This window comes from Cebus imitator, unplaced genomic scaffold (genome assembly GCF_001604975.1).
Source record: "Cebus imitator isolate Cc_AM_T3 unplaced genomic scaffold, Cebus_imitator-1.0 Scaffold7, whole genome shotgun sequence".
NCBI classification, from domain to species: Eukaryota; Metazoa; Chordata; class Mammalia; order Primates; family Cebidae; genus Cebus; species Cebus imitator.
This window is the reverse complement of record NW_016107322.1, coordinates 14,339,629-14,353,208: the sequence shown is the minus strand read 5'-3', so window position 1 is coordinate 14,353,208 and position 13,580 is coordinate 14,339,629. Positions and strand designations below refer to the sequence as shown.

At 38.3% G+C, this 13,580-nt stretch overlaps 1 protein-coding gene and 1 non-coding gene across 4 annotated transcripts in view; both read right to left on the bottom strand.

The window, feature by feature from the left end:
- Positions 1 to 3,152: 3,152 nt before the first annotated feature.
- LOC119472999 lies at positions 3,153 to 3,315 on the bottom strand. Its single transcript, XR_005202166.1, has one exon. It is a non-coding gene; the product is annotated as a U1 spliceosomal RNA (small nuclear RNA).
- Positions 3,316 to 3,518: 203 nt separating this feature from the next.
- Positions 3,519 to 13,580, bottom strand: part of ARHGAP20 (Rho GTPase activating protein 20) — a 132,013-nt gene continuing 121,951 nt past the window's right edge. For all 3 annotated transcript variants that reach the window (XM_017540030.2, XM_017540038.2, XM_017540042.2), the window contains exons 12-15: positions 12,872 to 12,981; positions 10,494 to 10,683; positions 9,272 to 9,386; positions 3,519 to 8,164 (exon numbers count right to left, since the gene is read on the bottom strand). In XM_017540030.2, the coding sequence (XP_017395519.1) occupies positions 6,315 to 8,164; positions 9,272 to 9,386; positions 10,494 to 10,683; positions 12,872 to 12,981 (2,265 nt within the window). In that variant the 3' untranslated portion in view covers positions 3,519 to 6,314. The remainder of the gene's footprint in view (positions 8,165 to 9,271; positions 9,387 to 10,493; positions 10,684 to 12,871; positions 12,982 to 13,580) is intronic.

Here is a 13,580-nt window from a genome sequence, read left to right as displayed (position 1 = left end):
TCAGTCATTATTATTTTTCTGAATACTGTTTCAGCCTTACCCTCTTTCCTTCTGAAGCTCTGATACAAATGTTGGCTCTTTTGTTAGTGTTCCACAGGTCCCGAGACTCTGATTATTTTTTTCTAGTCTGTTGTTCAAATTGTGATCAAATTCTATCAGTATGTCTTCAAGTTTATTCATTCTATCCTCTGTCATTTCCACTCTGTTATTGAGCCCACACACTGAGATTTCTGCTATTGCATTTTTCAGTTTAACAATTTCCATTTGGTTCTTTTGTATAACTTCTATTTACTTGCTCAGACTATCTATTTTTTCATTTAAGATAATTTATATTTGGTTTCTGACACATTTTAGAGATGGCTGTTTTAAAAATCATCTTAATGTTGACATTGTCTTTTCTCATCAAAATCGTGACTTTCCTGGTTCTTGGTGAGACAGGTGATTTTTAATTGTATCCTGGACATTTTGTCTATTATGCTAAGAGACTCTGGGTCCTACATAAATCTTTTTATTTTAGCAGGCAGTTACCTTGCTTAGTTTCAGCACTCAGATCTGGCCTATGTTTGGGGTGGTGGGCCCAATAACAAGTTAATTTTCAAAGCCTGTGTGGTATGTTATTTTGATGTTGCAGCCAGGGATGCCTCTTTTTTCCACATGCCCTGGCTGGGTAATTTTTGTAGTGGAATCCTTCCCTTTTGAGACAGCCAGTCTCAAAGACACTGAGGCTGTCTCAGTCTTTGGACAGGGGAGGGGAATCCTACAGTGGCTGTGGCCAATTAGCTTCCCAGGATGAGCCACCTGTTGTGGCTGGGTCTCTCCTGCTGTTATTGCCTGACCAACTATCTTTCTGGGGTTAGGGGAGTCTCAGGCCTAGCAAGAAAGGTCATTTGTTACCAGTGGGACTCTTATTGATCCATCTCATTGATGGTTTCTGTTTCATCTGGTGGTGTCAGAGGGATTCTGATTGATCAGGGAAAGGAGTATTTCTGAGCTGTCCTGTGTTGCTAGTTGGGAAAGGTCAGGCCTTGAGTCACCTTCTTCTACCGGTGAGGAGATGTAAGATGCTCTGCCACTGCGTTATTTCCTCACTCTTAAGAGTTCTAAGACAATTTCACTGCCTCTTATCCCGTTTCAAGATTCTCTTTTGGCTGTTTCTTGTATATTTACAGGATTTATAGTTGTACTTAGCAGAGAGAGCAGGGAAACACAAGTCTGCCGTCTTGTGTAAACCAAAGTCTCAGTCCAATTATTTCTACAATCATCATAGCTTTCTGAATTATTTCTGATATGATTTTCATAAATTTGAGATACCCAGCCTAGACACAAGAGTTTAGGGAAGTCTGGATGGTCCTCACATACCTAATTTGCACCTGCTCTATTATGAAAGAAGTATTGTCTTCTCTATTTTAAGATGAAAAGGCAAAAGAAAAAAAAAATCCTGTGGTCAGAAAGAGGTGCCAGCTGAATGTACCCACAAGATCTATTGGGAGAATTAAATGAAATACTACATGTAATATATTCATCATCAGTGCACGTAGATAGCTAAGTACCTAATAAGTGTTACTGTTCCCACTCTTCTACACAGCCCAATTTTTCCCTTCCCTGTTTAAAGTCCCTGAGGACAGAAATAATTCGTCTTCTTCACCTTGTAACACTAGGGTCTGGAAGAGTACCTAGCAATTAAGGCTTTGCTGCCTGAATAACATTTTATCATTTTTAACACTTTGATCTCCCCAAGCCATGTTCTCTTTCCCCCTTTTCAGTTTTTTTTTATACTCCCTGTGATTCAGTTTCTTATATGAATTATAATAGCTTACTTAAGGCTTTGCCCTCCCTCTGTTCACTTGCTGTGCCATCAAGCAGGAAGCGCCTTGTGTTCATGTATTTTGATGATTCTCTACTACTTAATCATCCCATTCTTGGGAAAAGACATACAACATTTCCTTTTCTCCTGAAAATTTTAGGCAGTAACAATCACAGCCCCTGTGATTTGGCAGAGAAGGCACATTTCTCTGTAGCAACCATTTTATTTGCTTAGAGTGATGGAACTTCCTCATAAGTTTTTAGCTGATTTACTCAACTTCATAGCAGATAAACAGGCTGCAAGTCCTAAATTTAATTCTAAGTTATTGTAATCTAATATCAAGTCTACACTAAAACAATTAGCATTTAAATCTTAATGTCTCCAGAATCTGTGTTACCATGTAGAATTCAACTCCAGAAAACATGTATTTTCCTTTAACAAACAAAATGTTAAAATATATTTTGATCTAAAAATGCATATGTGTTCTAGTGCTGCACTATATGAACGCACATTAGAGAACAATGCTCATCTAATACCATCATCTGTGTGTACTCAGGAATTGAAAACAAAACTTTCCACATTACACCCCAGAGCCCTCTATCAATTCTACCATAATATCTGACATTATGCAATGCAGAGCTGGAGATCACTGTATTTAAAAAACAAACAAACCTGAATGTAACATGAGGGTGGCTCAGGAACAGGGTAAGTCAGCACAGAACTCAAAAATACTTAGAAACTTACCTTATGAGGAATCCTCATAGCCAGAATAGATGTTAAAGAAAGTAACCATTTTATCCAACTTTATTATTCAGGGACTAAAAATTACTTATTTAAATTTCTTTCTAACAAATTTTTCTTTGCGTTGGAATAGGCAGTTTGTAAAGATGTTCTCTTATGTCATTAAAACATGACCTGGCACTTCTTTGGGAGGCCCAGGTGGGTGGATCACCTGAGCTCAGGAGTTTCAGACCACACAGCAACATGGTGAAACCCAGTCTCTACTAAAAATACAAGAAAATTAACTGGGTGTGGTGGTACATACCTGTAGTCCCAGCTAGTTGGGGGGCTGAGGTAGGAGAATCGCCTGAGCCCAGGGGCGAAGGTTGCAGTGAGCTGAGATCATGTCACTGCACTCCAGCTTGATTGAGACTACAGAGTGAGACTCCATCTCAAAAAAAGAAAAAAAATGACCTGGAAGGAAAATATGAATTGAACGCTTGCCACCAAAATTTGGATGAAGATACATGATATTCTTAGAATTCTTTTTCAGCAGAGAAGCACAAAGGAGATAATCTCTTAAATTCAATGTTTTTAGATTAAAATTTTACTTTTTTTTTTTTTAAACCAGGGGAAATCATGAAGGCAGTCCCCCACTACCGCAAATTATGCAGTCGAGTTTCCCACATTTGGGGAAATCGCAGGGGTCAGCACATCCGGAGTGCAATGGATAAGCCTCGCCCTGGGAAAACCATCTTCGTGATCATGGATCTTCCCTACCAGGTTAGATTAAGACTCTTTTAAAAGTGAAATTATCATTTCATTTTTGTAATATTTAGAGAGAAATCAACACCAGTGTATGTGTACACTGTCCAGGTGTAACCTGATAATGGAGTTGTGTTCTTTACTGCCCCAGTTAGAGGAAATTTTTTCTGGACTAAAGTATTATATTTTTTTGAATTCCTTTGAAATGGTAATTAAATTTACACAGAGGGAACCTCAACCAACTTTAATATGGCAAAGCTGTAGCAGTCATGACAATCTTGTCATATTTGAAACATTTATATGACCTGAAAAGCACTGATGTCTTGGTATGTGTCTGGGGTCATCTAGGTACTCTGGTTACAGTGGTCCAAACTTAGATAAGAAAATCTCACACAATCAATCAAAGTGATCTGATGGTTCTCTTATACAAGAATACTGTTATATCTCATTGCAGGAGCACAATGAAACATAATGCCTAAGAAAATGAAGACTTTGTATCTAGAACATGATTTGTTTGGTAAATAACATTAGAAAAAATATTTTAAAAAAATCCACTTTCCCCAAAAAGACTGACCATGGGCTCTGACCAAAAGCTCAAGGTTCCAATTCAACATTAATTACCTTCTATGAAATTTCCAACGTTAGGCAGAGACTGGGATCATTAACTAGAACAATCCTACAAAAGGCAATATTGCTCTGGTGGGATGGTTAATTCTGCAGAATGGCATTTTATTTAACAGACAGCATGGACTTCATACATATCCATTATCAGTGCCTTGAAAACCAAACAACTTTAAAAGTTAGCAGCAGTTTCTGCAAGTACAAAAATACACATTTATTACATAACATATGGTAGTAAAATTTGTCAAGATATATTATACAAACTCAAAGCATTTTAGATAAAGCATCAGTCTAATATATTATAGATTGATGGAGCATAATAAAATGACATATAGTCTGTCTTCAAATCATACAATATAATATTTTACAGCAATATTAACAAACTATTCACATTAAGAATTACAGGAGTATCTAAGGGAACACAGATAGTAGGAATGGTTATTTAAAAACCTCAGCAAATATTTTCTTCTATGCTTCAAATTTGGGTGAACGATTTTTTTACCTGCCAATATGGAGAAAAGGCGATTTCTTCCAGAAAGACACTCCAAGCCATAAGAGCTTCATTCACATCTTGCAGTTCTGACAGTAGTATGCCCTAAGGGAAAGGGGAGTCCCTGCTGACTTTATATATTATACCAAAAAAGATGCATATGGACACTTAGGAGTTTTAATATGTGGGACTGGTTAGTTATAAAGTGAAATCAACTTCACATCTGTGACTGAGATGGCCAGTGTCATGAAGTAGCTCTTTGGATATAGAGTTCTAAAAGATCATTGCAATGGTTAGCGCAAACAGGGCCATGTCCCCAAGAGGTAGGTAGCACCCATAGCTAATACTGAAATAACTTCTTCTATCTTAGATAAAACACTTTTTTTCCCTATAACTGAAAATGTAACCTTTAGAACAAAAAAAGGAAAGAACATTTAATATGATCGTTTCCTGGTGATTGATAAGACAAATAATTTGAAATAAGCTAGTTTGTGAGAGAAAGGTCCATCTGGTTGTAGACTAAAGAGAATAAATCGGCTCAGAGAAACTTCTTAAAAGTAAGTAGTTAATGTGAAGGAAGATGCACATCCACTTATAGTGCCTTCCCTGCATACTAGTTGGCAAGGCCTGATAATCTATTTCTAGGTGAGGAGACGCACTATTGCAACCTTTAAGTCAAGGCAGAGAAGAAAGGTCCATGGATATAAAATAAACCAATGGGGTGTAAACCATGAAACATTTGGAGAAAAATTAAGGAACAATGTCTGGAAGTAAAACTCAAAGCAAATGGCTGTCTGAGAAGGCCTCATAGCCACTTTGTTGGGTATTCTATCCCGTGACTCTTTATAACCTGCTAATCTTTATATTGCTCTCTCAACTGCCAAACTATAAAAATCAGAAAAGGGATGATTTATAAGTATGTTTTTCTGGCTGATTGTGATCTAAGAGGCAGGGCTGTGGAGAAACATTTCAGCAAAGTGATGCTATGGTTTGATCACATGTTAACAGCATTTGTGTAATTGAGAAAGGACAGTTGTTATAGGCTTTTCCTTCACATTAAGAGAGTGAATGCTGTCAGGAGGTCACCTTCTAAATAGAAGAAGTTGCATTTCTGAAGAATGTTCCTAGCCAGAGACACCTTTGAAAAGGGTACTGAAATGAGCAGCCATTTTCTTCTTTCTCCTCACAACTCTGTTCCTGAAGACTTTCCAAAACACTTCAACACTAATGAAAAAACAATTCGACAAATACAACCAACAAAACTGATATCATGGTACCCATGGCTTTTGAGTCACTGTTCTTCACCACTCTAGCTGTAGCAATGGGCTCCTTCCTGGAATGATTTTGTAAGGATATGTGATCAGTAAGATCCCACAAAAATGGCCACTGGCTTAGATTTAGGGAAAGTTTTTACATGATGCTCTTCATAACTGGACACACTTTTCTTAATGCTTTGATTAGTGGCATTTTTCTTGCCTACTTATTAAAAACATTCCATGGAATGTAGATAGTTTCTCTGTACCCTTCCCTTCTCTCCTCAGGCACCTATTCTTTATTCATGATATCTTGGTCTTCTCAGGACACCAATCTCACAGGCTCTTCCTATAAGTGGTTCCTTTACAGAAGATGCTTTCTCTAGCCCTCTGTTAGTATCTCTAAAACCACATGACAGGACCAATCCCATCCTTTAATATGAAAAAGCCTCCTAAACACTTAGGTGACATAATTTTTAGCATAAAGTGTTTGTTAAGTCGTCTCAATAAAGAGAATTATTTCATTGTCCTAAGTATTAGCAATGATAATCCTTATGCTACCTGTCCCAGGTATCTTACACAAAGGGGTCATAATAATTATTGTCTTTCTACTATTATTGACCCAGTTCCTGTTCTTGAGGACATCAGATTCTTATTATGGTTAAATGTCTTTGGTTAAATACCTGTCCTCAATGTCGCAGACCACTGTAGGCCCTGAGTCTGGGCTGGTCACATCCTCTAGAGTCCAAGAGCTTGCTGAGGCTCTTTCCCAAGGCAGAGAACCGGAAGAGCTCTGACTACCAGGCTCTACTTCCTCATGTGACTTCATGCACAGCTTGAGTCTGCTCTCCACTAGGCTGAATGGAGAACTACAGTGTCTCTCTGAATCTTGGCAGGGAGAACTACACATTTGGGCTGACTGCATAGGGGCCAGTTCTTCAGCTTCCCTTAAGGGCAAGTCTTTTTGTTTCTCTTGTAGTGAGTTGGCTTCTAAAACACCAGAAGCATGTGAAGGTGGCTCTAAGGGTCCTTTTGGAGAACCTATTTTCTTTTCCTCTGGTCTGGCTGCCTTTGCTTTCTTTTTGATGGACCAGTTTTTCAAACTGGCCACACCATTTCTCAACCACGTGCTGGGATGAAGAGTTACAGAATGCATTTGTGAATGCCACTCCATGGTGTCCTTCTTGGTATAGGCCATGCGGCTGCAAGCCTGCCCTGACGAGGGACTGGGCATTCCAGAAACATGGCTGGAACTGCTGAAGTCAGGAGAAAGTTCTTCCTGTTTTCTTTGAGCCTGAAAAGTGCAATCTATTGGAGAGGAAGTCTCAGTGGGTGTAAACACAGAGTGTTCAGAAATCTGAGAAAAAGCACTGTCCTGGGAGCTTACTGATGAGCCAGATGGGGAAGTGCCTGGGGAAGATAAGCTGGAATAGCTGGTCCTTGGGCAAAGGTTTAATCTTGGGGGTAAAACCTTCTCAGTGTTTTGGTTTGTGGCACTACTCTTGCCCACCTCAATCCCCATGACTAAACTCTGATTAATAAGCTTCTGTCCCTCCATTTGCAAAGACTTATGCCGTTTGAGATAATCCTCCTCTCCATGCAAGACACCAGCTTCACAGCTGGTTTTATGTTGTTTCTTTGAATAAATTCCCCTGAGATAGGTCAGCTTGCGGTTCTGGTCTTCTATGTTGGGCTCTGAGCAGCGCCGATGTGTCCTTGGACCCTTGAGGGCATCTGCTGTGTGTGGTGGGGAGTATCCAGATGTATCCACATCAAAGGGCTGGTTCTTGGAATGATCCTGTGAGGACACAGGACTGTAAGATGCCACAGAAATGGCCACTGGCTTGGACTTAGGGAAAAGTTTCACATGATTTCCTTCACTACCAGACAAGCTCTTCTTCTTAGTGTTTTGAGTAGTGGCATTTTTCTTGCTGGCATCAGTGCCTGTGACTAAACTCTGTTTAAAGCATGTCTTTCCCTCTTCCTGGAGGGGTTGATTCTGCTTCAGATAGTCTTCATCTTTTTGAGAGAGAATTGCATCACAGCTGGACTTGCGTAGCTTTTTCTGGTAAAACTCCCTGAGGTAGGAAAGCTTTGAATCCAGATAGTCAATGCTGGGCTCTGAGCAACGTCGGTGTCGCCTCAGGCTTTTTGCAGCATTTGCTGCAGCTGTGGACAGGTAGCTGGGTATACAGGTAGATGGGGCTCTGGCATGATCCCGCAGTGGGATCTTTGTGTACATTAAAACGTTCACCGGCTTAGTTTCAAGAGGCTGTTTCATTTGAACATCTTCATCTTTAGAATGGGCCAAGTCAAAGTCGCTCAGGGTTAACAGGCCTTCCACCTCTGGCTGGTCAAGATCATAGTCACTGAGGGTTAAGACGGAGTCCATGCTTCTGCTCCCCTGGTTAAGTTTCTTTACCAAGTCACTGCATGGTGCATCAACATCCTCATTTAGCTCATTTTCCAAGCTGTCATAGGAGGAGTCATTCAGTTGAAAGCAAGAAATATCTGTCAAAAAAAGTAAACCATGATTAACATATGTACTTACCACAAATATACCCATGCTTCCTTAAGAACAAACTATGGTGATTAGCTGAATTCTCTTTTCCTGTGGAGTATTCAAATTCCTGCTCTCAAGAAAGAATCTTTCACAATCTCAACTGTTAGTGAAGAATAAAAATAAAACTGTTGGGGTATAGGAGATTTATCTCAGTTCCTGATGAATGGGCTTTCCTTAAGTAAGATTTTCTCAAAGCAATGAACATGTCATATGACGAAGAAACGGTGAAAAATATGAAGGAATTAATGCCTTCAAAGCATAAGTATATCCAGATTCTGAGTAAGACTCCGCCTTATAACAGATTGCTGGTATTTATACATACTTAACACTAGTCTTGGGGAAACCATTTACTAACTAACAATGTCTCTTTTACAAAGTTCTTTAATATTCTTTACCTTATTTAATCTTTACAACAACCATAGAAGTTGGACATTATTTTTATTCACATTTTAGAGATAAAGACAATGATGTTCAGTGGCATAGAATAACTGGTCAAAGATAACATATCTGGTAATTGATGGCACAGGGATTCCTATTCTGAAGACAGCTATATGTCTTCGAATTCAGCGTTCCCCTACCCTCCCAGCCCAATGACGCTAGTTGTTTTCAAACTGTTTCACAGCACACTAGAATTCTGAGGTGTCTCAGGGACCAGGATGAGGAAGGAGAGGAAGAAAAAAAACCACGGAGGCCTCCACTACCTCTGGGCCTTCTACACCAGTTTCAACCACAGCAGTTCTGTTATTTATATTAGGGTTTTTCGTAAAGTTTTATTCAAAAAGCCCATCAGAACCATCATACCACAGCATGCTGCCACTAACTTCTTGAAGGCTGGAACCTAATCTTTATATAGTTCTTAACCCCACTACACTGTTAACATACGTTGACCTATTGGCAGGCCATCTAAGGAAGGATCAGGCGCCCTGGGCCCCAGTGACCTGGGTCAGAGGCTCCCTTCACTTCAGCTGCTATGGGCTTCAGGAAGACTCCTATCCCAGCATGTCTACAAACGTGTGTCTATTTCTCACAAAAACCAATCCAATTATTCACAATACCTGAGGCATTCTCTCTAGTGTCACATCTCACTGAAACCTCTCCAAAGAGGGAAGTGATTTCTTCTCCAAATATCCTACAGCAATTCTCAATCAGAAATTGTATAAGCAGGGAAACCTGTACAAGAAAGGACAAATAAAGTAATACTTTTCATATTACATGTTTATAAATCACATTTCATTATATAAATCCTGATTTTAACAAAAAGCACATGTACCCAGAGAAAAATTCATATCTGCTTTAAAAGTACATTAAACAGTTTCCCCTATAAAACTATGATACTTTCAAAGTAGTTTGGGCATAGTAATGTAATCAGTGGACTAAAGTTATTCATAGCCTTGGCTTAATACTAACATTTTATACCAATGGCTTTGTCTGTAAAATTGGGTAAAGAAATATACTTTGTTATTAAAATTTACAAAGCATCATTAGACGAAGACTTATGGAAACTATTTCTTATGTAAAGGGCAGGCTGTCATAAGCTTGGCAAGAGGGCTTATCTGCCAGAGCACTGTGAAGACAGCTAGAAAGAAAACGTGTGCTCCTCACTAGTTTCTACCCAAGCATTTGACAGGCTGGTCTATCCATGTACTGCCACCTTCCACTAGGCTTGCGGGGAACCAGAGGTGCTTGTGGGGAAAGGTAAGAGTTTATTAAGGAGGTTTGTGCCTCCACTGAGAAGTACTGGAAACTTTCTGAAGTTTCCTTGCCCCAGTAGCTGAGGCCAAGGGGCAGGGGAAATGTTGAGAGCAAAGGGAACTGATATCCCACACCCAGGGACTACAGGAGTGTGATTTCAAGTAACTACTGTATTATCACCAACAAAATAAAAAAATTATGTTGATAATACTTTTATTTTATTTTTAGATGAGCACACTGTGGGTTAATGTAACTTTGCCCAAGATTGTACATCTAGCAAGGGGTGGAGCTGAGAATTGAAGCTGGGCTGTCCTAACTCCAAAGTATCAGCTGCTTTATCACTTTATGGTTAGTCATAGTGTTAGTTAGTCACAGTGTTCAGCCTCCTTAAAGGGTAAAGAGAAGTAACCCAACTGCTATCACATTTCTACTTAACAAATCTCTTTCCTATAGTTGACCAGTAAAGTCAAATTTATCAGGAGGTATACTTAAATTTTAAGAAATCATCTTTTAGAATACCCCAAATTTCCATTTCAAAATGGGGACTCAGTCCTCCCAGGGCATAAAAATGAAAAACTTCATTACCTTTTTTGTAAATTCATTTTCTAGTTCTGGGCTGGAGGAAGTAGGAGGCCAAAGAATACTTGGAGCGACACACACAGCTAAGTTAAATGCAGTCATCTGATTGGATGAGGAATGTTGCTCAATGTTGTGTAATACCCCAAAAAGATATCTTAGGAGAACAACATTGGCTCTCGGAAGCTGGTCTAATAGCCTAAAGACAGAAAAATGTACTCTTTAAGCAAGACATTTTCATTTAAAAACTTGTAAAGACAAGCAACTCTCACTTTGAATGGTGAAGAGTGTAAATCAAGAACACAGTTCAGATGTGCAAGAGTTTCAGTTAATACGGTACCATACAAAGTGAGGACTGCCTGTACAGAAAGAAAAAATAGGCACTGGGAATTTATTTTTTGTTTTTGTGTACTGTCTTCACATCTCAATGAAAATGTAAAAGAATGCAGAAAAACGTCTCATTAAAAAAAATGCTGCCTGAAATATTTCCCTGAAACTACTATAACGCAAACTTAGGCCAATCCTGTAACATTTCAGAATATTCTCAACCCAAACCTACAAAAAGCTTTCTGATAAGATTAAACTGCAATTTATAAAATGCTCCTTTATTTCCAAGTAGCAACTTAGAAATGCTGTCTCTTGGTAAGAACTGAAACCTTAGCTATCAAGACGTCCAGGTCCATTTTGAGCTTATGCTCTGCTCCACCAGCTTCCAAGGTCAATTTTGTCCTGAGTCTGCTTCATTGTATCACTTTCACATATAAGTTGCTTACAGTAGTATATTTTGTACTGTTCTCATTTGTCATTGATAGGGGATTTTTAAATAATCATTCACCAAAAATGACTACTATTATCCAAAAAAAATTATAAATATGCTGATATTCATGACTGTTTTTTTTTTCAATAGAAACTTGCAACCTAAAGAAAACAAGATAGTCTGATGCTTGCACAACAGCAGAGAGGTCTTTCTTTAGTACAATGGACTGACAAGGAGCATAATTTTTGTAAGGATAAGTTATGAAGGACTTTGACATAGAACAAAAGATTACTGGATGCATTCAATGGAAAATAAGGCATCTAGTATAAGCTTTTGGGTTTTCTGCTTCTATGGGGCCCTAAGATTTTTCACAAGAGCTATTTTACAACTCTGAAAGTTGTAAATAACTCATAGAAGTGCATCTAATACTTGTCTAAAGATGTGAAAATTCCTGCCTGGTGGGAGACAACTGATTTATCTGCGCCCTTGCCCTGATAGAAAAGGTCACTTTTGTTTGTGTTTATTTGCAAATTCACTTTAGCATTTATGATTCAAATATATAATATGACTTCAACTTTGAAATCCTCTTTGAACTGGTTGTAACATCTTACTAGTTCCTCATAATGATTTAAATATTTCACATGTTCATATTTGCATGAGAGTCATAATTTTACCTTTTTCAAAAAAATCATCTTTAACAGCTTATAATATATGTAGCATTTTAGACAACTAGCAACAAAGTTTGGAATTTGATGCTCACTATCTGAATGGTTTACAATAATGGAAGTGGAGATAATATTTTGTTAAACGGCCTTGGTTTCTGGTGTCTTCAGCAGCAGTACTATGTTCTTCTATGGGTGAAAGATGTAGATAATTCATATTTGAAAGTTTCTCAAGAAAAAAAAACTGTACTGAACAAGCATATGCAAGTAAATAATATTGAGATTCTTGAGTATTCACAGAACTAGAAAGACTGCTTTTTGTTAATGGACATGTCTTTCCTATTATCTTACAATGCAGAAGACATTCAGGAATGGGGTAATGAGTTCTACCAGCAATTTCCCTTTGCATGAGTAGAAACAGTACATGCTTTGTGATCAGACTTTCTTTTGCAACTCTACTTTTCCTTTACACTTTTTAAGAAGTTAACTGCCTCTCTGCTGTGCTTCCACAACACTCTACAGGTATCTCTTCTAGCACTGATTGTACTGGATCGTAATTCTTGGTTTTTCTACCTACTTTACCAGACTGTGAGTTCTGTGAGAAGAGAGAATCGGTCATTTTCTCTGTATGATTTCAGTTGGTGAGTGAAATATATGATGAGTTGTCTGATGAGTAAATATTTAGTTAAATATTTACTAAAATTAAGATCATAAACTGAAGATTGGGCCTACAGTGTTATCTAGTGGACTAATGGATTTCAGCTCCTATCAGAATCAGCTATATGGAAGGTATACAATGTTCAAGTATAAGATTAAGGAGAAAAACAGTAACAATGACAAGCTAGCATAAATCTATTTTTGATCTGGCCCACATGGATATGACTTTGATAGCTGTCATTATTTTAATAAATAACCTTATCAAATGTTTTTAAAGCATTTTTGAGACATGGCCAAATTAGAGTAATTACCTTTGAACAGTATTTATTTTTTCTTCATCATTTCCTTGATCCATTACAGAGACCCAGTGATCATAGAGATCAGATGAAAAAATACTTCCTGGAATATTTCGCAGAAAATCCTTAAATAGATGGAAAGACAAAATTTCAAGTCATTATCCTCATGCCAAATATGTGTTAGAAAGTAGAAGACATTTTGTTGAAAAGTTCTCTTAAATACTCTTTTCTGTGAACTACACGGATCTCTGTGTCAACTCTCCAGTGACTTGGGGACACAGAAATATGTACTTTGATTTTCATATATATATATGAAAATTATATATATATATATAATATTATTATACATATATATGTATAATTGCAATTTAGGATCTGGGGTACATGTGCAGAACATGCAGGACTGTTGCATAGGTACGCACATGGCAATGTGGTTTGCTGCCTCTGTCCCCATCACATATATCTGGCATTACTCCCCATATTATCCCTCCCCAATTCCCCACCCCCCACTGTCCCTTCCCTAGTTCCCCCCAACAGACCTCAGTGTGTGATGCTCCCCTCCCTGTGTCCATATGTTCTCATTGTTCAACACTCGCCTATGAGTGAGAACCTGCGGTGTTTGATTTTCTGTTCTTGTGCTACTAGCAGAAATCATTGGGAAAACTGAAGTCTTCATTATAGTGGGAAAATAAAGGACAACCTATTTGGCTAAAACCTATCTGCA